The sequence below is a fragment of the Pipistrellus kuhlii genome, unplaced genomic scaffold (assembly GCF_014108245.1).
Source record: "Pipistrellus kuhlii isolate mPipKuh1 unplaced genomic scaffold, mPipKuh1.p scaffold_m20_p_2, whole genome shotgun sequence".
NCBI lineage: Eukaryota > Metazoa > Chordata > Mammalia > Chiroptera > Vespertilionidae > Pipistrellus > Pipistrellus kuhlii.
In genome coordinates, this window is record NW_023425515.1 from 165,453,739 (window position 1) to 165,480,088 (window position 26,350).

General features: G+C 54.9%; 1 protein-coding gene across 7 annotated transcripts in view; it reads right to left on the reverse strand.

Moving 5' to 3' along the window:
* SSBP3 (single stranded DNA binding protein 3) overlaps positions 1–26,350 on the reverse strand; it is a 149,765-nt gene that overhangs the window by 21,417 nt on the left and 101,998 nt on the right. For all 7 annotated transcript variants that reach the window (XM_036448643.2, XM_036448636.2, XM_036448644.2 and 4 more), the window contains exon 5: positions 14,109–14,198. In XM_036448643.2, the coding sequence (XP_036304536.1) occupies positions 14,109–14,198 (90 nt within the window). The remainder of the gene's footprint in view (positions 1–14,108; positions 14,199–26,350) is intronic.

A 26,350-nucleotide genomic window follows, 5' to 3' on the forward strand; every position in this document is an offset into this window, starting at 1 on the left:
ACAGAACAAAGATATTGGAGACCTTTGTGTGTTCTAAGGCAAATACTGCATTAACTTCTATCTCATTTGTAAATACGTGTGTATGTGCTGGGTCACAACGTCACACGTATTTCCGCCTGCAGGTCACCGTCGGCGAGCCCTCCGGCCCACTGGGGCCCTGGGAGCCGGACGCTGGTGCTGAGGAGCCCTTCCAGCTCCCTCTTATCCCCCGCAGCGCTGCTGTTACCCTTGGAAGTCGCCTTTGAGAAAAATTTAAAGCATGCATGGGAATGGGTGGGGTTCCGCGAGGAGAGACAAGGAGAAAGAATCTTTGAGAGACACAGGTTTTCCTCTCTCACCTTCTCGCTCAGAGCCAGGCTGCCGGCCTCTCACCTGCCCGCACCGGTGGGCGTGGAGGTGCAGGGAAGAGGTGAGCGGAGAAAGACAGAGGAGCTGATTCTGCAGGAACCCCGGGGAGCCACCAAGGACAGGCCTGGATGTGCGTGCCCACGCCAAGGGCTGCTCACTTCTGGAAAGCTCCGCGGAGCAGATGTTCCCCTACCTGCCATGCTACTAATTTCAACAAGTGTGTGTCTTTCTAGCGGCTGCCAGCAACGGCATGGTTTGTTACCATGAGCAATTTTCTTAATTAACAGACATTAATTAGCCATTTAGCAATTTTGCAAGCATTTGTTTAGCGGCTTTCCTAAACATGAATACCACTGTGATAATGGCACTGATTAGAGGGTCCCCTAATTAACAGTACAGGGAAGGAAAATTGAAATCACATAAATTAAAAAGGAAGGGGAAGTTAATGAAGGCGGGACATATTTGCACCTGCAAGTCTTTTGTACCATAAAACTTGGGTGCAATGTAAACAAATAAGATAATTTGAAGCCAACCCCTAAAAGAGGAAGAAGAAAACGAACAGAGGAGGAGGGTTCAAGGGTGAGGTCCAGTTGCCAAGAGGGGGCATAAAGGCCTTCTGTGGGTTCCTCAGCTCTTGGCATGAAGAGAGCGCCTCCTCCCTCTAACCCTTCACACACACACACACACACACACACACACACACACACACCATCTTCCTCGGGAGCGGCCTGCCTTTGACCAGGGCCCTCGCACCTGGGCGTCCTGTTAGTTAGCCCGGCGAGTTTAGTTAGCGGCGGACTCCGTGAGTGATGATAGAAAACAAATAAGGTGCCCAGAAGTGTCTACGTAACTCAGCAGGGGCCTCCATAGACAGACGGCAGTGCTGACGAAGGGTCAGTGCTTGAACCTGAGTCTCGGGCTCGACTGTCTCTAAGATGCCCTAAGGCTCCCAGGCGGCTCTGTGTTCCCTCAGGGCTCCCCGAGGGTGAATGGATGTGGCAGGGTGTGCCTCCACACCAGTCTGCTCAGGACCAAGGCTGGTGAATCGTGAGAGCCCAGCCCAGCCGTGGTGAGCAATGGGGAGTGGGCTAAATCTGGGGAGGAGCAGCAGCTCAAAAGTCTCCCCTCTGAGGGGAGCTGGGGTTCAGAACACTGAGGACATGGGAACCTGGCCCGACCAGCCGGTCAAGCAAAGAGAAAATCCCACCTTGCTCACCTCTCTGGGGGAGCTCCTCTGCACGTTCAGGCACCCTGATGCCAGGCTCTGCTTCTCTCCTCCCGGCGCGGCCCCAGCACCACGGGGCTCTGTGCACCAGACGGCTCCTCCCGTTTATAGTGTGTCTCCCACGCCACCCAGAGCTCTGTCCTCAGCCTCTGCCACCTCCACTCACCTGGAGCTTTCCTCTCACTAACCGGTGCCAGGGCTGTCCCCTAGACTGCTCAGCAGAGGGAGGGCCCTGGCACCCTCGGCACATTCTCAGGAGCAGAGAGCAGGGCCCCGTGTTGGGGAAATGCTGCAGTAAGATGTCAGAATCCTCTACCAAGACCCTCTTTTGTCTGCCTCCTATCTAGCCTTTGGCCTGAGCGGGTAGCAAGTTGAGACCAGGGCTGCATGGCTAGTCAATGGTAGAGCGAGATCCCAGCCTGGTGCTGGAGCCCCGGGATCTTAGCTAGTCCACATCCTACACGCCGTGAGCAGCAGAGGAAGGACCAGTGGACGCTGAAGGACTGTGGGGGCTCTAACCACTCAACACATACACCCCACGGCTCTGACAGCTCCCAGGCCAGGGGGAGGATGAGGACACAGTGACAAACAAGACAAGGTGACACGTAAACTGAGGCCACGTGGCCACGGACGCCGGCCACGGGGCCGGGATGAGAATAGCCGGTCAGGGCTCCTGCGTAACAAGGCCCCCTCACCAGGGGGAGAGGGGCAACTCTACAGATCCCTCCACTGAGCCTGGGAAAAGGAAGCAGGAGCTGTGCCCACTTCCTGCCTGGGCCTTCGCCCTGCCCCAGACCTGTTAATGGACTTGACGTTCTGCCTCAGACGTTCCCAAGATCTCCGACCGGAGATACATAATTCCCACATTTCCTTTCAATTCGTTTTCCTGTAATTTCAACACTGGGTAGTGTTACATCTAGCAGCTTCTGAGGTGAAAGCCAGGCCATTTCACGAAAACTCCGGAGCCAGGACACAGGGAAGTGAGAGCCGTTGCCCAGCCCTGGCTGGAGGGGAGCAAGCATGCCCCAGCACAAGGGGTCCGAGGTCTGGAAAAGCACCCAGAACTCTCAGCAGCGCCCGTGCCTCCCGGTCACATCTTGGCTAAGTCCCTGGGTTCAACCTGAAGCCACCTATCCTCCAGAGACGGGCTTGTGGCTTCCCAGTTACATAGACCTGGCTTCCAAGCCCAGGTCCTCAGGGCGTACTGAGTCCAGGGGAACCTTCTGCAAACACCGCAGGGTCGCCGGGGCCACGGCACAGAGACAGTGGTAGGCAGAGAGAAGGTGCTGTCTACCCCAGACCCCACGCCTCCTGCTCCAGGACGCACTCACTGCCCGTTTTCCAGGGAGGGTGGCAGCTGGACTTGCTCAAAGCCCATCCATCCTCTGGGAAAGCCTGGATGCTCCCCACCCAGGTGCTCTGCTGAGGGGAGGCGTCCGCTTCAGTCATTCTGCCTTTTCTGTGGGGGCCTCGTGGCTCCTCCGGGGCAGGACACTGCCTCGTATCCCATGTGAACACCCAGGGCAGGGCCCAAACAGGGCAGCAAGGCTTGGCCAGACCCTCCCCCCCCTTTCTCCCAAGCCACAGGTACACCTAACATTTTTGTGTGCAAGGAACCAGAAAAAGTCGCTACCAATAGGGTGGCCAAGTTGGTCCTCTGAGCTAGACTCTGGGGTGAGGGAGGACAGCTCCTTAAAAAATCAGATTAAAAAAAACAAAAACAAAAACACAAAAAAACCCACCCCACACTGATTTTTATTTTGAAGGAGAACATAAAAGCTATGCGCTACGTTTAGTATTTCCGAAACTTATTGCTCCTTCACCAAATGTCACCCCACTCCCCGTAGCAGCCTTCACCTGCCAGGAAATCATGGGGTCACAGAACCGAGACTCATCTCCAGGCTTTCTGGGGGCCGAGGCGAGCCCGGAAGAGAGGGCGGACGAGGACAGGCTGTGGCTCATGGTGAGCTCTGGCCTGGAAAGCCCAAATCCTAGGGTGGGAACCCTGTCTTGTCACCCTGGGCCTCAGCTTCACCTGAGGCCCAGGGTGATCTATTCTCCGCAGGAAAGCCACGAGGACGTACCCCCGAGCAGAAGGCCTTCGGGAACGGGGACTCGGAGTTTCAGGTTGCTAAAGGACGAAACACTCCACTGGCCCTCCCGACTCCTGGGGACACTGGCCACTGGACTGGCAGGGCTGTGGGGTGGGTGTTACTGACGGGCAGCAGGAAACAGATAACTTGCACTACTGGTGGCCTCTACGATCTGCCTGTTGGGCGTGTCACTTTATTGAGTGAATATAAAATTACATTAATTATACACACGGTAAAAGTAAAAGGCATGTGACAGACAATCCAATTTGCTCCCTGGACATGAACGGTGACAGAAAATGCTATCTACGCATCCTGGGGAGAGGGCTGAGGTGTGCCTGAGTGTTGCTGACACTCCAAACCTCCCTCTGCTCCACCGCCGGCCTCCCCAGACGGGAGGCTGACCACCTGGGGGGAGGAGGGGGGAGACAGAGCTTTCACTCACAGCTCGCCCGAGGAAAAGCTAATTCCTCACTTCAACCCACAGGAACACCTCAGCAGTGGCTTGGACAGCTGCCTTCCTAACCAGCTTCTATCTGTTCCCTCGGGGGACGAGTCTTTTCTGCGTGTATGTGGGGGTACAGGCCAGATCTACCTCCTTGAGGGCAGAGGGAGTCTCAGTGGGCTGGGCTGGGCCACACCCAACTGGGAAGCAACCACCTGAGGAGGGGGCTCCTGGTTCCTAGGAGGTGAGCCCATAACAGTCAGGACCCTCTACGGACACTGGACAAGTCTTGCCAGGGAGAAGTGTGGCCAGGGGTGGTGGCCACCTTCCTGGGATGGGGGGAAGTGACTTGAGCAGAGGTCACCAACAGACCCTGTTTCCTGAGTGCAGACCCCAGCTGGCCCCTTTCCCTGTGCCTCTCTGAGGAGACGGGACGGCACTGGCACTGGGCAGCCAGCGAGGGGGAGTGAGAGTCCCGCACACCTGTGAATCCGCTTCCTGGGAGGGATGGGCCCCTGGAGACGCTCAGCAAACGTTGTGCTCAAGAGGTATGAGGCATGCTGTGCCACAGCGACAAAGACACAATCCACAGATGGTGGTTTGCAAAACAAAGGGAGGAAACACAGCAAATGAAGTACTGGCAGCATCCAAGACCTGACATGCTCTCCACACACACTCCTTGGCCCGCCCCCTCCCCCCCCCCCCCCCCCCCCCCCGCCTTGTGCACAGGTGGAGAGATGGAACCCGGAGACCTGGACTCACTATCCCAGGTCCAGGCTTGGCTTGTTCCCTGCGCCATCCTGAATACCCAGAGTGGAAGCAGGGGCCGGCCAAAGCAGGAGGACCCCAAGGGCACACACCACATGTGGAGTTAGCACAGGAGCTGGCAAACCGTGGCGCTCTGCCAAATCTGGCCTGCCAGCTGTTTTTGTTAATAAAGTTTTATTGAAACACAGCCACTCACTCATGTACTTAACGGCTGATTTCAGGGTATAAAGGCAGAGTTGAGTAGTTTCAACAGAGACCAGATGGTGCACAAAGCCTAAAATACTTACTATCTGGCCCTTCATAGAAAAAGCTGTCTTACTAAAACCTGGAATTTGCTTTTTTAAGGAAGGGCCACCACTGACAGGAAGAGCACTTGATGGAGGGAAACCAGCTACCCACTGACCTGTAGCTGGCCCGGGCTAGAGTCCGCCCATGAACGCTGGCCCCTGGGAGGGAGACTGCCGATCTGCCTTGTATTCCCACCAATTCCCGAACACCTCTCTGGTAAAGCTTACAGAGGTGACAGGCTGCCCCAGGCCAGGAGCCCTTGGACAGCCCAGCACCGGGCCCGGAGCCTGCACTTCACAGAGGCTATGCCCCCTCTGTGCTCTCACCAAGTCGTTCCCACCCGTTGGACTCGGAGAGAGACAGGGCTTTCTGAAGACAAGTCCCCAGAGCACCGGTGAGCCGGGCCAGGGCCCCCTTCGTCTGGAGGCCTCCACGTGGAAGAGGAGCCTATCAGGAAAGGCCTGCAGAACAAGGACATGGACCCGGAACCCACTGTGGGTCTCCCGCTGTGTCCCCAGCTCCTGGGACAGAGCCCCCGTGAGCACCCAGCCAGGTACAAGAATGCTCCCGACCCCCCACCCCATGCAGCCAGCCCCCTGGCCCTGGGCCCCCCGCAGAGCAGTTTCCTTTTGGGGTGGCGTGATCTCATTCAGGGGGTCCATCCTGATCCCCATGATACCAAGGCGTGTTATTACAGGATTCCTCTGGAATTTTCTCCCTCAAACCTTTTGCTACAAGGGCTGAGGAATTTGACCTTTTTTTTTTTTTTTTTAAAGGAGAAAAACCTCAGCATGATTCGCAGAGAAGGTGGGGACAGAAACAAAAGAGGGTCTACTCCCTTAGCCAACTATGAAGAGGCAAAACAAAAACACAGGATCCTCGCCCCCCCAAAGAGGCGGGGGAACCTTATGGGGGATCAGACACAGCCACAGGGCGGGTGAGCCGACAACCCACAGCACAGCTTTCAGGCACAGGGGGAAATTCAATTCTCAGAGAAACCCAAAGTATCGATAAAAACCCAGGTCCGAAGGGGAAAGGGATAAACCAGCCCGAGCTCTTAAACGACGAGAGGTGAAGGCAGCTGCTGACACCAATCCCTGAGTATCCGATTCATAGAAGTCAGAGACCGACCCAGAATCGGCTTAAAGCCCAGGGGAGAGGCCAGGGAGAGGGGCCGGCTGCTGGGGTCTCCGGGCGCGGGGAGGCACAGCCCAGGCCTCCTGGGTCCAAGATGCTCCCTCCGCCCTCACAGAAAGGGAGCGACGACCGAGGGCAGGGGGAGGGGTGGGTAGAAGCTGCGGCCAGGAGCTGGCTACAGCCCCGCTGGGCTCCGCTCCTTGGTGTGGGGCTGGCTCCGCATTAGGGGGCAGCCGAGGCCCACGGAGCCGCCGGGTGCTTTGTTACCGAGCAAATCTCCCAGGCAGGGACTGCTGATGCATAGCTAACAGGGCGGCAGACATTGATTTATGTTCAACTTTCCATTTCATCAGTGAGAGTTACGGCACGACATGTGGAGTTCACGTTTTTCTGGGGGGAGGGGGCGGTCTTGAGTGTGCAGACACAAACAGGCCCGCATGCGTGCACACACGCCAGTCAAGGCCGAGAGTCCCCCTCCCCCTCCCCAACCCCCTCTTTGAGGAAGGAGGATGAGGGGCTGAGGGAGCCTGGCACGATAGGAGTAACCTTTTGTCCACTGTTGCTAGGAGCCCGGTGCCGGTCATCTGCCTCCTGGGCAGACGTTAGGCACCGGGCTGGCTGCCAGGCAGGGCGGGAGCACAGCCTGACCTTTGTGGAGGTGGTGTTGGCAAGAAAGAAAAGGCTTCCCCCTCCTCCCCGCACCCCACCCCCCCGCCCGCCGCCCTCTCCTGGCCTTTCCACACAGGCCAGGCGAAGGTTGGGGGGGCCCAGTGGGTGGGGATGGGGGTATGCTTCAGAGGGGCCAGGGGTTTAAAGCCCTCTGGAGCAATGTCACAGGACACACATGCAAACGAAGGCCCTGCCTCGAACCGGGCACCCAACTCCCAGATGGGGGCTTCATCACAACAACAGGAGGGGCTTCCACCTCAGGAGCCAAGCCAGCTGGGAACGGGGGTGGAGGGGTTGAGGGGTGGAGAGCAGCAGTTGGGGCACCCCACCTCCTCCTTAATCCTCCTCAGCAGGGACAACCCTGCCTTCTGTCAGTCTGGAGCCAGACAGCAGGGCCGGGGGCTGCGAGGAGGGGATGCTTTTGTCCCCACTCACTCAAGACTCAGCACCTCACACACAGGCCAATGTATCTGTCAGACTCCCTGCCCACAGGGAAGCAGACAGGACGGGGGCTGTAGTCAGAGAGGGGGGGCCGAGGTTCATAAGTCCGGGATCTCACAGCCCCATCCAGGCCTATTTGTCCAACTCTGGCCGTGCTGAGCCTCGGTTTCCTCACCCACAGAGTGGGCTCGCTATTAGCTCTCACGCCCGCCTTACAGGGTCAGGTGAAGCCACAGAAGGGGATGTTTTTTCTAATCTGGACAGTGTTCCACCAGCAACGTTAAGAAGGGTGCTGACGCTTCCACCCGGGGGCTGCCAGAGAGGGCGAGGCTGGACAGTCACAGGACCACAGGGGGCCCGGCAGGGGAGAAGGCAGTGGACTCAGCCTCTCCCCACCACAACCCCCACCTCGAAGACCTCCCCAGCCTGGTCCCATGCCGGCCAGAACCCCGGGCCTCCTCTGGGCTCTGCTTCCCCCTCAGCTCCAACTTCCATGGAGGGGCCATTGGGATCTGGTAGGAAAGCACCGGCCACTACACCCGGTCACCACGCCAGCTCAGGCCCTGGCCACCTCTGGAGGGGCCGCAGCCTGGACTCCACGTCAGCCAGATTGCTGAGACCCTGGCCCTCCTGCCACTGCTGTTCTTGGAATCATGTCACCTGCATTTTAGACACCACGGCTCCCCCGTCTTCAGGTTCAAGTCCTTTGTGAGTCTAGTTCAGGGCTCTCCCACACCCAGCCCAGCCATCCAGTCCTCCTGCCACCCCAAGCTCGCCCTTTTACATCCCATCCTGGTGTCCGCTGCCTGCCCCCAACTGCCTCCTGCGAGGGCCTCAGCTCAAATATCAGCCCCTGGGGGCAGCCTTCCCAGACAGCCCCCAGGCCAGGCTGGCTGCTCCTTTCGCCTGCCCCGTGGCACGGACCCTACCCGTAGTTTCTGCCTGTCTCCTCCACCAGACGGTGAGACCCGTGTCTGCTTCCTCAGTCTGCAGTGCTCCCCAAGGCTGGGTGACCAGGAGGTCACTGTGTCCTCAGAGACCACACCTGGGCTGAGGGCTGTTCAACCAGCCTGGCCAGGTCTCACAGTTTAGGCTCCAGCCTCAGACTCACTGTCTATCAAATGGGGATCCGGGTCCCCAATCATCAAATCCTCCCTAGCAGCAGGCTTTGACAACCACAAAAACAAAGTGGTTTCATTCTCCCCAAGGCTCCCGAGTCCCAGACGGGCCCCGGCCAGCCCAGAGAAGTCCTTCCTGTTGCTGGCTTTCTGGCAGAAGGAATGTCAGTGCACTGGGTGACGGCTGCCTGCTTCCGCTAGAGGGAAGGCAGGAAATGGACAGTCCTCGGCCAGGCTCTCAGGACCTGCCTGAGCTGCTGCACGGGCTGTTCGCACTTACTGGGCTTTGACCCTCCCTGCAAACACTGCACCCCACTCCAAGCTCACAGTCACCAAAGCTCTCTGCTGGGCATCTAGTCTCTGCTCCGTTACCACCAGTGGCCAAAGAGCTCACCGCTTCACTGTCAATTGGCAAGTGGTAGAAATGTCTTCCCTATGAAGACTCAAACTGGCCTCCCTCTTTTCTCCCAAGGACCTGAATCTAAGGGCTGAGCCTCGCAGAGGCTGAGTACCTCCTACATGCGGAACCTCGATACTCAAGTTCGTCATCGTGCTCCTCCCCTTACCCCCACCCCCGCCCCCACAAGGCTGCTGCTCTCCCAGAAAACCCCAGCTACTTCTGTGGGAGGCGAGAAGGGCTCCCTATAATTGCAATAGGAAAGGTTGAAGGTCGTGTGTGCTTCTCTGTCCCTTTTGTTTTCTGAGTCATTTATTTGGTTCCCAGACTATACACGTCATCTGCTCCTTCTCCTCACCCCATAACTGACAGGAGGGCTCTCTGGAGGCAGACCTCATTGTCTTTCCAAGGTGACAGGAACGGGGAATGTGTCAACCCCTCCTGCCCCCATCACAGCAGAAAGGATGCTCAGAGCAGGATGGGCTGAGCGTCTGGCTCAGCTGGGTCCCCCAGGGGTACTTTTCCAGAGAAGGCCCAGTTGTTAGCCCTATGACCTCGGCTGGGCCTCTGCAATGCTGACGTCCGTTGATGTGTTCAGCACCCAGGCCCTTGCCTCAGAGCCAGCAGAGCCGCTGCAGACCTGGCACTCCAGTGGCTCCCCCTAGTGCCTGCACCCTCCAACAAGATCAACAAAAGCTGGCAACCTCTCCAGCTCCGTCTCCCACTGGGCAGCACCTCGTTCTGGACACTGTCCCAGCGGGGGCTGTGCTGCCTCCAGGAAACCCTCCCTAACAGGCAAGCCTCTCACTTCCTGCTACAGGGCATGGGCCTACCTGTCAAGTCTCTCCGTAGGCTGGGTGCTCATGTGGGCAGACTACGGTTAACCCACCTCTGGCCTAGAGCCACGCCCTAAGCCTTCACCTCAGTCCCAGGACTGTCACACACACAGTCCCACCTGCCTTTGGGCCTTCATTCCTCATCTACAAATGAGAATTCCGGAGTAGATTGGGGATGGCCACTACCGTTCATGTGCCCCTGCTCGTGGTAAACCTGGCCAGGGGGTATCCATCAGGCCCGGACACAACTTCAGAATCATTGTCCACACACTGTTCTAAGCAGCAGCCACCACTAACCAAGCACGGCTGGCATCGGAATGGAAGCACTGGCTACTTCTAAGAGAAGGTGGCAAGAGATTCCGTCTCCTTCCATCCTTTCCATCTTTTTCTCTAGTCCCTCTTCTTCCTCTAGACATGGAGATCCTTGCAGATGTCCACACTCGGAGCACTAGGAGCGGGACCCAGGAGGCCTGGGTTTGGACTCCCATTACAGCCCTGGGCTGGTGGCTTTGGACAGTCAGTCACTTTCCTGAGTCTCCCTTTCCCACCAGTCGGCCATGCCTCCTCTGCAGGAACAACTGCGACCAAAATGAAAGTAAGTCACATGTCTAAAAACACTACATAACTGAAAACAATTATTGGAATTTAAAACAAAACAAGAACAAAACAGCCTGTACCCAGTACTCCCTTCTCCATGACCCCTGCCCTGCTGTAACTCCCCAGCTCTGGACCTAGACATCCTCATTGGGCAGCGCCTCTCGGAGCCACCGGAGGGCCAAGGGCGCTGGGGACACACCCAGACCAGCGGGCCTGGTCAAAGCCAAGCCGAGCTTGCCAGATGTGCAGCCCAACTGACTTAAGCTGCGTGAAAAAAATAATGTTGCTGCTTGATTGTGTAACATCCATCTGGATCCAAAGCAGAAAATCCAAATTGGAAGGGCCCTCAGAGGCCATATCTGGTCTACCTGGCTTCACCTACTGGTGAGGAAGCTGCACCCAGAGACGGGGAGCAACTTGCCTGAAGTCGCTCAGCAAGTGTGGGAGAGGAGGTGGGGCACTAACACAGGCGCCTCAGGCTCCTGCTCTCTGCTCCCCTCCCCACTCCGGAACTCCACCCTTGACCTCCAAGCCTGGTCAGAATGCCAGATCTAGAGCGTTGGGGCTGGTTTGGCTCCACTCCTGGTAATGTGAGTAACACAAATAAACTCAGCTCAAACATTTCCTGGGGCCCCAGTGGACACCAGGTGCCGGGATGCCAAGATTAAGGCAATCTTTTTACACCAAATACATAGAATTAGAATAGCCTAGCTAAGTTCTACCATGACCCCGAGAGCTCCACAATATTCCCCAACAGGGAATACGGCTGGGTCCCAAACCACTTCCCTGTCAGCCCTCAACCTGCCGCTACTAGACACAATCTCCTGCCACAGGACAAGGCAGGCACTGTCCACCTCGGGAACCGAACATCAAGTAAGAAAGAGCAAACACACAGACGGCCAGGCCTTCTGACCTCAGGAGCAGCCTCTCAGCCTGGCAGTCAGAGGCCCGAGGAAGGGAGTCAGTCCCATTTGTTGCTTCCTGAGGAGCCAGAAGGGAGAGGGGGGAGGTGGACAGGGACAGCTGCTCCCTCCCACCCACCCTGGCAGCCCGGCTGGCTTCTAAATTTAGCACCAACTGGGGGTGGAGTGCTGACCTGAAAACCGGGCTGTCCACTTTGGGACAGGGTCTGGCCAAAGCTGGATTAGCCAACCCAGGCTGCTCCTCAGTGCAAAGACCCTGCCACAGCAGAGCTGCCTGCCCAGGCAGTGGCCAAGCGGGGGAAGAAGTGCAATTGTTGGCAGCAGATAAAACCCTGGATACCATCTCTACTTCCCTTCTAATATCAAAGTGGCCGCCCGCAAGATGAGTGAGGGGCAGGGCCGGCAATCAATAGCTAATATTCCTGCTGTGAGCTGGCCTGCTCCGGAAATGGGAAGCCGATAACTCCTGCCAGAATGATACCCTTTCCCCTTCGCAGTGACCCAGCCTGAGGGGTTCAGCATCGTGGCCAGGAAGGACCGCATGCACCTTCCCATGACGGGGAAACGATGCCCTTGGATGGGTGGGGTATTGGGTCAAAATTCCCCAGGAAGCAGAGGGGCCGGGGCACCCAGCTCTGCCCAATGGTTCAGTCAGCTCTTGACAGGAGATCAGACAATACCTCAAGTCCAGAGGGTCCAAAAGCCACCCCTGTGTGACGGTGGCTGGTGGCAGCTAAATAAGGACAGGAATCAGTCTGGATTTTCTGACCACACACCCCTCGACGTCACAGGGGAGGGCTCAAGAAGTATGTCTGAAATTAAGCCTTAGCCATGGACAATTATACCAAAGCAAGAAGCAGGGAGCTATCCACGTATCAGGCAGGCTTTGCTTTGCCCCAGACTCAGGCCAAAATAGAAGTTAATGGCCTATTTCTTAAAATACAGCTTTTGCCCACCTCTTCCCACCATCTGCCCTGGCACCTAGATGACAGCCAGCCTCCTCAACAGGGATGCCTACAGGTGGAGCCTGGTCCCTGGTTGGAACCAGGCAGGAAAGCCACATCTGCATTTGATCAAGGGCATCGTGGCATCCTGAGAAAGAAGCCCCAGACAGCACCTGTGGAAAGGCCACCAGCTGGGGGCAGGACGCCCTGGATGCAGGGGCCAGAAGATGGATGACCATCCCCGATCGCAGTCCTTGGGTTTCCCTCTGAGAGAAAGGTAGCGCCTACCTGGCTCCTGTCTGCCTTGGACCCACGGGTTTCCAAGGGTTTTTACCTTTTCACTCTCTTTGAAGTCTGGCCCCTCTTCCCAATGCCTGTGGCCTTACCACAAGCTAAGCCTCAGGCCATGCCCGGCCGAGTCCAATCTGGAGCCTACACACTAATTTCTGAGTCTGTGCCCACTTCTACCCCTGGGACAAGATCCCAGTCTGGGCAGCAGGCTAGGAATGCATACACCATGGGTGGCCACCACCCCTATTCCCTCTCACTCCCCTGACCACCAACTTGGTGGGCCATATGCTATTTGTCTACAGGTAACATTCCTGTTTCAGTGCCTCCCTTCTTGTCTGGTGAGCCGTGTGTCCTAACCCTCCTCTCCTGGGAGTTAACATCCATCAGAATGTGAAATCTTGCAAAGCAAAAGTGTCTTCTAGGTTGTCTCCTATTCTTTACCCCCCCGAAGGGGCATCCATCCCATGTTCGCTCCAATACTCCAGTGCCAGGGAGCTCCTGCATCCTGCAGCCTGCGACTCACTGCTGGACACACGGTGTGAAATTCTGGCTTCCACTGAGGACCAGTGTCCTTGGACTCTACCTCACTGGTCACATTTTAGAATTCATGGGCTTCACAGAAAGGTCTCTGCCTTCTTTCCCACACAAGTGCTCTTTCCAGATTCTTATCTGGAAGCGCTACGCTTGCAAAAGGCCCGGGGAACTTGGGCAGATTCTCAAGCTCAGCTACAGACGGGTCTGAAAGAATGGGATGCTACACACAAGAGAAGGAACGTAAAAATTCCTCCCAGGCCTGCATGCCAACACCTCTCCAAGACGGTACTTCCCGGTCTCAATCTGGTTTAAATGGACCTCAAAGGGGACGGCACAGGAGGAGGAGGAAGAGGAGGCACAAAGGAGGTGGCAGCCACACCCAACCCTGACAACATACAGCCCTGAGAGCCCAACAAGGTGTCTTCTGGAAAAGGCCAGGCTCTCCCGACCAACGTGGGATCTGCTCCTGCCTCTGGCAGGCAGAGTGCGGGCACAGATGTTCGCGGGGCGCCGGCTGTGATCGCACTCGGAAAAAATCAAGTGGTTAACCAGAGGGAAGGGACTCTGAGACCTGCCAGGATGGTGGGTTTTTGTTGTGTGTTTTTTTAGATTACGCCTAAGGTTTGCAGTTTGGACAGGCAAAGTAAACAATGACAACGGACAGCAGCAACAAAACGGAAACGAAGAACGGTTTACTTTGTTTGAGGAAAAGAACGCCTTTGTTAAAAGACAGCTCCACGTGGGCTTGGAAGCAGCCCCTCCGCCTGCCTGACCAGGGGCGGCCGTGTCTGACGGTGACGCGGGCGTGAGGAAAACAAACGCTGGCACAGGCAGGAGGCGGGAGTCTGCTCTCCATCCCTTTTCTCCCCTCCTCGGTTTTCGGAAGGGGTGGAGAAAGGGATTGGAAGGGAAGGGCTCGAACCAGCATAAAACAACGGTATTTAGACCATGGCAAACTGAGCTACTACTTACTCTTCTCTCTCTCCCTCCCTCCCTCCCGCTGGAGACTGGCGTGGAGTGAAAGGAGCACAGGACCAGCCCGGGGCCCAGCACATACCTGAAAGAAACCCGGCGGGATGGGGCCTCCAGGCATCCCATCATTGGGGGGAATGTTGCCAAGCACTGGGCTTGGGGCTGCGGCTGCACTCTGTGGAGACAGGAAAGCGAGGCGTTAGAGAGGCTGCACTCATGACGAGAGAATTCTGCCCCCCTGTCCCCACCTCCTGAGACGGAGTTGCAACCCCCACCTTCCCAACTCCTTGTCTGCCTACATCCTCCACAGACCCTCCTCAATACTGCCCTTCTTGGCAAGTAATGACCTCTGAGCCTGCCATGTTGCACCAACACTGCAAAGCTGTCGCGGGTGGCCAGCACGCTGTAGCTGCTATGAATGCAAGGAGGCCCTGCCTTAGCCACCTGGCTGCTTTACCAAGTTCCTCAGGGCAGGCGAGTGCTTCCTGAGTGCCTGTCCCTCTCTAAGAGGCCGGCATGTTGCACAGAGGAGAAGCCTAATAAGTACCCACAGCTTAATGAGTAAGCCGACAGCCCAGCTGGGAAAGGGCCCTGGAGGGGCTGAGGAAGGGCAGGTGTGTTTGGTCCTGTCAGGGTCCTGGTGCTGTAGGCCAGGAGGTGCACAGTGTGTGTGTGTGTGTGTGTGTGTGTGTGTGTGTGTGTGTATGTGATCATTACTTTTCCTTTTAAAGGCTGCTATTCTGGCATTTACCTGGTACATCTGCCTCAACAAATGCCTCCCAGGGGTGAACAGACGCTGCTCGCCTCCTCCTGGCCTCCTTCCAGGCAATCTGTGTCCCACCTGTTCATGTGGTCAGCATGTCTGTGCCTGGCCCCGTGCTGGCACAGGCCAGGGCGGGCTGCTCAGGACCACACAGGCCCGACTGCCCTGCCCGTGCCCGTGCCCGTGCCCTGCTCCTCCTCACCGAGCCTGAAGCTCCTGGGTGCTCTTCCTGCAGGAAGCCCACCTCGGGCCTCAGGGGTCCCCAAACCCCACTAGGACTGAGACTCTGAAACAGAATCACCCATCTCCCAGGGGTCTGAGTGAGCCACTGGGTCAGGAATGCCTCTTTTTCTCTCATAAATACAGCCTGGCACCACTTCTTCCCTTTCCTCAGCCAGAAAATAGGCATCAGACAACCCCTGACTTCCCACTCGGATGGGAGGATGAGGCAATGTGTGAATTCCACACACACACTCCATGCGGCCAAGTGAACTGATCCCCCAGGAACATAAAAAGTGGGGGTGGCTGTTATCCCTTCCTGATCATCAGGGTTGGAGAGGATTGAGAGAGCTGTATTTTGTAAACTGGGAAAGCTCAGTAATCTGGAAGCAAGGAGGATTCAGTATGGGCGCACAGTAGGTATCTTAACAGACCTTAAGTAAAGAGAATGGGGTGGGGTTGGGCTGACCACTCTGGCCCAATGTTGCAAAATGGTTCGGCCAACAGGAAAGCAACCCATCCTTCTATGTCATTAAAGAGGTTCTGACAACCATCCTGTAATGCAGCAATTTTCACCTTTTTCATCTCATGACACTATTACCAAAATTCTGCGGCTGACAAAAGTTTTAATTTTGATTAATTCATACTGGATGGCTATTGTGCTGGCTGTTGTCATTTTTTTACTTGACAATCGAAGGGAAAAGAAGTCAGTGCCCTGAATAAATAGTCAGGTATTGCATATTTAAAAAATGCTTGCAGCCATTGGCTGACGTAGTATGTTGTAAACATCCCAAACATTACAGATTAGGTTTTCCCACCTGCCTACGTTTGAGGTCACAGTCCCACCCACAAGCAGCAGCAGCCACCCAATCCTCGTATCTGGGATGAAGGCGGCCTGGGGGAATATGCCAGGTTATCCAATAGCTACAAAGCTTGTTTGTGGTTGGCGATTCTGTGAAAAGTGTGAAAATGCAACTTTTCGTGATGTATAGCCAACAGTGACGCCTCAGCAGCAGGAGCAAAAAGGTTTAAAAACAGTGGGGCGAGGTAAACACTCACCTATATTTTCTTCCAGTTCTTTCAAAGACTGGTTTTACATTTAACTCTTTGATACTTCAGGGTATCATTTTAGTAAAGAATATGATTTTACTCCGCAAATAGTCCATTGCAATTGGCCCAGTCATTTTAGACCAGAGACAAAATTCTTACAAAGGGCTGTTTCTGAGCATTTCAGTTCTCTCCTATGTCTCTAAGACTCCATTCCAATGATCGGTTTTACAATGTGTTTTATTATCTCCTTTAATGCTTTAATAGAAGTTTTCTTGTTTATTTTTATCTATTTATCCCTCCAAACTTCAAATCATTTGTGAAAGTCACCTCCCTCCCAAGAGGAAAAAGTTGTTTTAGATAGGGGTGAATAAATGAAACACAGGCTTTGCTCTCATATTATTATTTATTTATTATCGTATTATTTGTCTCCTTACCATCATTATTGTTATTATTTCGTATCCTTACTTATGATTTATCCTTTCATTAATGATGGCTGATAATTTAACCAACCGCCAACGAACGTGGATACTTAAGTCTGCTTTTGCCCACTCCTATACACAAAAATTTAAAGGAGAACTGACATCTTTCCAAAACAGAGGCACCCTCCTAAGATATGGTCTTTGCTATATAGTCCCGTCTTTGTCCAAGTCCCCCAACAATGACTAGAAAGTGGGTGGGAGTGGCTATCACTGGGAAAGCCAAACCCTCTTTTGCAAAGCTGACTTGTTCTTGGGATGAGGACTGGAAGGGTCCCACGGAGGGGTGTGGGGACCTGGTGGAGGCCCAGCCCTGGTGGTGTGGATGGTGGACACCATCTGGCCTGAGGCTCAGAAAAGGCTGGTGCTTTCACACCATCTCTCTCTGAACCCTCAAAATGGTCCTCTGAGGCAGACACAAACACCCCCACTTTACAGGCAGGGAAACAAACATCTGTGAGACAAGCAGGCTCAAGACAACCCTTTCCCATGTGCCTTCTTCAGAGTCCACACCTACTCTTCCTCAGCCTGCATAAACAATGCTGTATATATAAAGAAAGATCTGGAAAGCTTCAACAATTCAGTTCTTTTTTTGTTTTGTTTTGTTTTTTTTACAGAGAAGAGGAGAGAGGGATAGAGAGCTAGAAACGTTGATGAGAGAGAAACATCAACCAGCTGCCTCTTGCACACCCCCTACTGGGGATGTGCCCGCAACCAATGTACATACCCTTGACCGGAATCGAACCTGGGACCTTTCAGTCCGCAGACTGACCACTGAGCCAAACCGGTTTTGGCCAATTCAGTTCTTTAAATTCGAATCTATCATTTAACTTAAAACACTTCCCTATTTTAGAACACAGCAAAGTACTGGTAAAAAAAAAAAAAATCAGTCACTGTAATTTGTTAAATAGTGTCATGAGCACTCACACCCCCTCCCATTAAGTGGCCAAAGAAAACATGATTTTTAAACTGAAATTATTATTAAATATAGATGTAATTCATTAGTTAATCAATTAAAATAGCTGGCATTATATTGGTATTTCCTAACCTACTAATTACGAACTGGCATCTGACTTATGTTTGGGCCACTTCCTTTTGAAATGGTTTACACTGGCCATCTGTGGATCTACTTTTACGGTAAACATTCATGCCCTTTGCTATCAGGGTATGTGATTTTTTTCCTTAGTGATATATATCTTATAACTTAAAAAACAAAACATCTTTTAAATGAAAACTTGAACCTGGCTCACTCCAAGATCTCATTTCCCACAAAATCTGGAAGGAGTCAGTGGTTCCAGAAGCCGGGGGTGGGTGGGCCACAGTCCTTGGAATGTCAGGGCTAGGTGGCCGTGGTTCTATAATAGTAAGTGGATGGAGGGACCCGCTGACATCTGGGTGGAACAAGGGCTTCTGCTCGCTGTCAGGAAGAGGCAGGCCGTGTTAGCAGTGACTAAGGTGGCAGGAAGCCGAGGAGATGACTTGTCATTTAAAGCCTCCTCCAGCGGCAGCATTAAGTAGCCTTCAGTGCTTAAGTCTGTATCCTGAATTATGACAGTTATTGCTATTCTTTGATTATGAAGTGAAAAATACGTGAATAATGAAAACTTTCCAAAGGACAGAACATTATGAAGAAGAAAAAAAGAACAGCAACAACCAGAGTTACAGGGTGAATAAAGGTTTTACAAATAATCATTTCTCACAAAACCCAACCCAAGGGCCCCCCCAACACACACACACATCTATTAACATGGCACGGCCCCCCTACCCTTGACCAGCAAGGGCTTTGCCCATCTCCGTGTGGGCATACAGCAGGTGTTCAATAAATGATTATGACTTTTATTATTCAAAGACCTGTGCAAACCTGGCCATCTGGAGCCAGGCCTTTCCAGATTGCTAGGAATCGGCCTCTCCCTGCGGTTTCCAACTCTGACTTAGAGTTCCCATTAAGGCACTCAGCAAAGCGTCTCATGTGAGTTTTCTCTAAAAACACAAAACCCAAACTGAAACCCCCTGACGCGCACCGAGGCCTACAGCTGGCTGGGGCTGCGGTAGCTGCACAGGATGGAAGTTACCACTGGAGCGGGAGAGGAAAGAAGGCTGGACTCAGAAGCCTTCCCCAACACCTCCCACCACACACACACACACACACACACACACACACACACACACACACTGACTCAGTCCTAGCTGGCACCCATGGGCAGTCCTTTCTCATTCCTGGCCTAGTGTCCTCACATGTCAGGTGGAGGGGTCAGAGAAGATGACTTCAAGGACCGTTCTTCCGAGCTGCTCTCCCCAGCCCAGGCCACACACCCAGGGGGCAGGGGCTGGAAACAGCAGCTCACACGTGAACAGGCGGCGGTCTTCATTCCAGAGGACCCTGCATGCTAATGCTCCTCCGAGCATTATAGAACACGCAGAGATCCAAGATTAACAACCACCCACAAACCCACTAGTTATCGGAGCCTGAGCTGACAGCCGATGACATCTGGGCTCCCCACTCCCCAGGCCCTCCTCGCCAGCATGCACCCACATGTGCACACATACATGGACTAAAAAGGCAGAATCCAATCAGGCATGCAGTTTGGTAACTCATGCATTTTTACAAAAGTAACTTAAAATTCTTTCTAAATAGAAAACAGGCCTTGCAGGGTGGTGTGGCCCACTCCAGTCAGCTGCCTCCTCGAAGCCTTCTAGGGTAGAGAGTCAACTGGGAGAGTCCCAGGTGCCTTCAGACAACGGCCTGAAGCTCTGAGAGAAGTTCAGTTTTGTTCACAGCCAGCTGGTTGCACGGGTCCACTCCAGCCACAGGCATCCCCCGCTGTCCAAATCCGTTTTTCAGTGGAGAGGGGAACCTGAGCACCTCCCCTGCCCCAGAGCGCGTATATCCTCCCACCCTCCCTGGTGGAAAAGCAGGCTTCACACTGCCTTGGAACCTGAGTGACGGTGAGGAGCCCTGAGAGCTGTGCTAGGGGATCTGGACTCTCTGCTCCAGGCATCAGGGAAGCATTCTGAGCCGAAGAGCAGCCTCTGAGAACCCCGCCTTACCCGGTACCAAGCATCCCAAGGCATCCCCGACAAGCCTTCCAACACCCAGAGAACCCAAGGCTCCAAGAAGGAACGGACTTGGCAAGCCCTGCTGTGGGGCCGGGCCCTTTCCTCACTCCCTGCAGAAAGTCTCCTGTAGAGGACCCAAGACAGCTCCTAGCAGCCTCCCATCTGGTACTGTAGTACCTCCTGGGAGGCCACGAGCATCTGTGCATCCACCAAAAAGTGAGGGTCCAGGGGACACTCCCTATAAGGTATTATATACCATCCTCACCCTGAGAACCCCTGTTATCCTCACTCACCAACCAGCATGAGAACCCGCCGCCCCATTTTTTACTCTGTCTTAAAAATGGTGCTATGCACGTGAAGCCCCTGGAAAACTGAGTAGCAAATGCTTGGAGAGAACCTCGGGACCCCTGCCAGGCCAGCCTCCCTCCTGACTGATTTACAAGGCTACAAAATAGAACTTCGTTCTGCAAATCCCCTCCCTCCTCGCCCCACCTCAATACTCAGGCCTTGGCGTGTAGCATGGGGCCAACATGCAAAACCACCAAGGGCAGCCTTCTCTGACTGAAACTCAACACACACAGCCAAGCACCTGGGACGTGAGCTGACTGTGTGCCAATGGGTCTCGGAGGGGAGGGAGGACACTCTGCTAGGACCACAGGAGGAGGACAAGGGAGGAATGAAGGCCGCTGGGTGACGCTCGTGTCCGGGAGAGGGAGGAACGCTTGCACTGGTGTCACCGAGACCATTCTGTGCACAACACTGGAGTGACTTGGGTCCCTCTGGGCCACGTTTCCAAAGGGCATTTTAGCCCCATCGACAAGCCGAAGATGCCGCTGAGGGAATGGCATTACCCAGGTGCAAAGGCCAAGACCGAGAGAGTGGGGTCAGAAGAGGGAAAGGTACAAGGAGAGGCCTCGGGGCCTCATGCACAGACCACAGCAGACGTGGGTTTTGGAGAACGGGGGCTCTAATTCTGCAGCGTGGAGAAGGCAGGGCGGTTGCTATGCGAAGAGCCAGAGCCAGCTGGCGTTAAAAATAGGTTCAGATGACACACGGGAGTGACTGACACAGGATCCCTGCCTCCAAATAGCCAGGGGCTGCCACGTGGAGGCGAGATGTGCCCACCCCGAGCCCGGGGCAGCCGGGTCTGGCGGGAGATGCTTGGCCCACCTTGAAAAGCTGCTCCAGCTCAGAGCAGTAGGGTGAGCGGCCTGGGAAGTGGTGGGTTGACTATGTCCACTGGGGGTGGCTCAGTCAGGACAGGGCAAAACCACATCACAGACACAACAAAATAGGTGGCTTGGTCTCCACTCCGCCACATCAAAGCCATGCTGACTGTCTCGGCCTCAGTTTCCTCTCTGCTAAAGCGAGTCACGATACCTACTGCTGCCTGGTGTCTCCTGGGGATTACACGAGAGAGGAGTCCTGGACTGAGTGAGCGTCAGGTTAGCACTCCGGCTGGAAACCACCACCTACCATGTGACTTGGACACACCTTCCTGCCCCTGGGCCCTGGCTCAGCTCTACACCAGGCAGCTGAGACCCTGGTTTCAAGGAGACAATGGGCATCACACTGAGCTCTTAGCCCGGCCACCTGAGGAGGGGCCATGTGCAGGTGAAAGAAGGCCCAATCAGCCAGAGCAAGGCCACTGGGCCCGAGGGAGGGTGTCCTGACACCAAAGCTTCTTCCCGGAAGTCCGATCTCACTTCTGTCTCCTGGGGTGAGGGGGTGAATGCAGAATGCAGGTGGAATGCAAAGAGAAGCAGCTGATCCCAAAGACCAGGAGAGGGGGGGGGGGGGGGGGGGCTACTTACTTACTCCTCAGCACCCCGGGAAGATGTCACTTTGTTGACCGGTAAGGAAACAAGCACAGAGAAGTGCATTCTCCTAAGCGACTCTCCCTTGGTCTCTGTCCCTTCACCCCTGACCTTGGGTTCAAGAAACCCCAAAATAGTGTGCCCACACCCACCACCGACCCTGCAGTTCCCCAGAGGTCTTTGTGCTTTTTGAAAAGAAACACTACACGGGTCACCACAAATGTAAGGTGAGCACAGCGCATTCTCTACGTTTGGCATCATCTATGTCTTGCTCTTCACCAAGTAGCCTGACCTCATCCTAACTCTGGTTCCTTCGGCAAATTTTTCACCAAGTTGGTCTTCACTAAGGAAGGGGGGTCAGGTGAGGGGTGTGTGTGTGTGTGTGTATGTGTGTGTGTGTGTGTGTGTGTAAGAATGCAAGATCCCACTGAGGAGTCTGCTGGGTCTAATTGGCAAATTACCCTGGAAAGAGGAGAAACAAGGAAGGTGGGAGCTTACACTGGCTGTGAGAGCTTCAGACGCGTTAGATGCATTCAGCAAACACCGGCTCCTAGGGCTGCCCCAGATGCGCGGTGCCTACCGGGATGGGAAGACAGAGGCAGGCTCTGCCCTCAAGGTCCGGGGGATGAATGAGTCTCAGTGACAGAGAACTGAGGGATGTGGGAAGGCGCTCTGGGCGGGCGCTGCGAGGCAGGGATTAGGGGGATCAAGGAGGCTTTATAGAAGAGGTAGCACTCAAGCCAGGGCCTAAAAGGACGACAGGACTCGAAGATGCGGGAGGTGATAGGAGGGAGAGATTACCGCTGTCATCTCAGTCCTCCCTGAAAAGCAGGCCTTGTGACAGCCTCGCCTTCGGAGCACAAATCCCACCTCCGGTTCACCAGGTGGGCTCTGGGCGTACTCAGCCCCCACCCAACAAGAGGGGGCTCTGCCCAAGGGGAGCCGCCCACCCAGTCTGAGAGGCTGCTACTGCTGACCCCGCTGGCCCAGCTCACCTCAGTGAGGCTTACCCAGTTTCTGTCCCCCATCCACCCAACAGCCCAGCAGGGACCATAGATGAGAAAATGGAGGCTCGGAGGTGTCCAGGGACTTGTCCCTGGTCACATGGCTTGGAGCGGGCAGAATGGAAGCCAAGTCCAGGTCTGCTAACACCACAGCCTGGCTCTCTGCTGTGCCCAGCCGCTCTGCTCTGCGTTCTGAAAGAACACTTACAGGAGGCCGCTGGGAAGGCGGCTAGATTCGAGGCCCAGCCCTTCTGTGCTTCAGGAGCTGGGGTTCTCGGGCACCTCACTTTACCTTTCTGAGTCCTTCATTGTCATCTATAGAGGAGGGGAACCCTCTACCCGCTGCGGAGGTGTAGGGAATTTACATATGACTCTCAGGTAAGGGGCTCAGGAGCTATGGGAGCTCAGGCGTGAGGCGCTCAGCAAACAGACGCCTCTGAGCCAGCGACACAGCACCGGCAGGCAACTCCATGAACAGAGGAGGGAGGGGAGTAGGGGGCCAGGGCTACACCACCCTCTGCTAGACAGAAGCCACTCTTCCGAGGAGTGGCCTCTCTGCCCCACATTAGCAAAATCCCACGTCTTTCCTGTTTATTGTTAACACTGTCACAGATGTCCCCCAAACCCTCCTTTTGCCTACCTCTCCCCCGCCCCCGCAGCTCCCCGGAAAATCATTTTCTTTTTTTTTTGGAAATGAGAAAAAGGAGCACACTCCAATCGACACTTCCGAAAGAAAGGGGAACTCGCCTCCCCGCGCTGAGAAGGCCAGGGCCCTGCCCACCCATCCCAGGAAGCACCCGGCTGCTTCTGGGAATTGGATCAAAGGGCACCGTTTGTGCAAGAGGTGGAGTCCCGTGTAATTAATACCTGGTTATACCCTGGGCACCAGCCAGGGTGCCCTCCCCCGTGTGCAAACACCGCCCAGCTGGGCCACACGGCATAGGACGCCGGTCCCAGGCATGTCCACGCAAGACAAGGAGATTAAGGGCTGGAGGTGCCCCTGCAAACGAACAGTGCAGAGTGGATCAACAGCACGCTATCCGAACAACGCCGGCTTTCTTCTTAAAGAGAGATGAGCTTCGGGCTCCGGTGTACACCATTAGCAACACACACACACACCCCTCCTCACCGTCTTAAAGGTGCTACTTACAACTGCAAACATGTCGCAGTAGGCCGGTGACAGCCCCTGAATAAGAGCACTGGCAGTTGCTTCTGGAAAGTGGGAAATTCCCTGGCGTGGACCCGCACGCACGCTTAGTTCCAATGACAACTTAATCCTGCCAGGACGGAGGTGTGCGGAGAACAAGAAACCTGCTGCTTCTAGAAACTTTCTTCCCGCCGAGTTTATGAGAAAGTGTTAAAGGCTCAGCCCTCAGAACACCCTTCCAGAACGGGAGGGCACACTTGGCTCAGCGGACACCCAAGTCAGCAGGTGGTCCTCTGCCGTGCAGGACCGGTGTGCACGGTCTGAAAGTTCGCCAGCGTCCCCCGTTCGCTATCAGCGCAGGGAAGCTTAGGCTTGGCCGGGGAGGGCTGTGCCGGATAAAGGGGCTGGGAAGCCCAGAACTCTCTGGACGGGCCAGGAAGCCAGCGAGCAGCCTGCCGCCGTGGTTTGCAGGGTCGGGCACACAGGCCCGGAACTGAGCAGATGCCACCTAAGCCTTTAAAGCATGCACTAATTGAGCTAATTTAGCTAACAGTCTCTGTTTTGTCCCCCACCCTAGTCAACCAGCGTCCTTTGGTACTGCTGGAGAGACGCAAGCTGTTGGCTTTAGTGTTATTTTGTCAGCCATTAAACGATTCATCGGAGTCATTAATTGATTTATTACTGCTGCCTGCTCAGAGGGTTTAGCAAATAAAGAATGATGTAGGTCACAAAGCAAAGGAAATTGGACCAAACAACGCCACGAGGAGCTGGGCACTTAGAGTCGGCCGCTGTCCCCTCGGACGGCCCTCCGCACCCAGCTATTAGATGGGGGACAGACAGTGTCACTGCTCTCCTGCCTGTAATCCTGGTGCCAGCCCGCCTCCCACGCAAGGTGCCAGTGTTGCCAAAGATGTAGAAGGCAGAGAACCTTGTTTGGAGGCCTCTGGCAGCCGGCTCCTAAGCCCCTGCCAGGCCCGGTCACTAGCATCTGAGTACGTACGAGGAAGCGAGAAACCTACACCTATCCACCAGGTGGGTGCTCGGTTGCAATGGCCGAGCCTGTGTCTCAGCCCTCCTGAGCCCCAGGGAAGTCCCTTCCTCCCCTCCCCATCGAGGGCTCTCCTCCTCCCGATGATGGGCTCTGGCCACAGCCCCTCTCTCTCCTGCACTGGCCACAGGAGGGACAGGAGGAGCAACAGCTGGTAGTTAACAGGTGCCTCCCAGTGCCTCATCCCTGGTCCCCTCAGCAGTCCCAGGGTGTAGGTGGCATTACAGCCCTGAGTCAGAGGGAAGAGAATGAAGCCCTGGGAGCTGCCCTGCCATGGTTATAATCAAGCCAGAAAGCAGCAGTCCTGGGATTTGAACCTAGGCCTATCTGACTGCAAAGTCCACACTTCTTTCCCTCTACCAAGCTCTGTCGCTGACACAAAAGAGAACAACAGCTCAGCCTCCACACAAACCAGCAGGTGAACAAGATCAGGTCAACCCCCTCCTTCTGGGAGGCCCATGTGCCTCACTGATCAAATGGCAGGGGGAAGGTGGGTGGGCCATGAGACTACAAGGAGTGAGGAGAATGCACAACTCAGTCCCTTCTACCCAAGTCCCCAACTGCCCTGGCCACTGTGATGCTGATGGGTTGGCCAAGCAGTCAATCATGCTGCCTCGTGCCCCTTCCCCCCGTGGTTTCCCCTGCTGTTCTACCCGCCCTTCCAGCCCAGCCAAAAGACAGCAGGTCCAGGGAGTCTTCCAGGATTAGGCAGGCCAGGCATCTGGTAAGTGGCACAAGGAAGGTTTGCTGCACTGGATCAGGCCAGAGAGATGTAACTCTCAGCACCCCTGCTCCCAGTCCCTGGTTTCGGAGCAAACAGAGTGTGAACACCCCCAACAAGAGGACTAACTGGTCATGGATAGTGTGTGTGTGTGCGTGTGTGTGTGTGTGTGTGTGTGTATACACACGTGCATGTGTATTTGTGTGTGCACATGTCTGTCTCTATCTCTTAGGCAAGAAAAATAATAGCTCTGGTACCTAGTAGTCCTAAGGAACCAAACAGCTGGTCTGGTTGACTCAAATTCTATGATCACAGGTATCAGCCCCTGAAAGACACATCACACCCTCAACAAGCCAGGTGGCATCTAGAATGGGGCCCAGGCCCAGTGCAGAGGGGCAGAAGCAGTGAGCCAAGCGTACACCAGAGCTGGTCTGCTTCGGGGCTTGATGCAGCCCGGCCCCGTCGAGCTGTGTGCAGCCGGGGGAGTGGCAGGGCAAGGCAGCTTCCCACCAAGAGGCCCACCAGACATTTGCTGGGTGTCTACCTGGCACACAAGGCAGGCCTTTCTTGTTAGCACCCCCCAAGAATGGGCCCAGAGCATCCGAGAACACACACACACACATCCTTTAGGGTCCTGGTGAGAAGCCTGCTAACGGGAGCCTGGCCTGAGAGGACTGAGATGACCTGCCTGATGAAAGGCTGCTGAGGGGTCAGGCAGTTCATCTTCTAAGAATCAGGCCCAAACTTGGCTCCTGAAACAGACACGGATTCCCCATTGAGTTGCCCCCCACCCCCACCATCAATTCATATGGTATTGAAAGTACAAAGGAAGCTTTAGAGACCTTCATCCAGGTCTCAATTTAGATTTAAGTGTCATCAGAAAAGAAAAGAAAAAAGACCTATTATTACTTACGTATGTTTAGTACTCTTAGCTAACGTACAAAAGCTCTCTCACCCATTCTTACTTGATGAACATGCCCAGCCACCCTCTGAAACTCTCTTCCGCTCTCCCCCTGGTTGCTAAC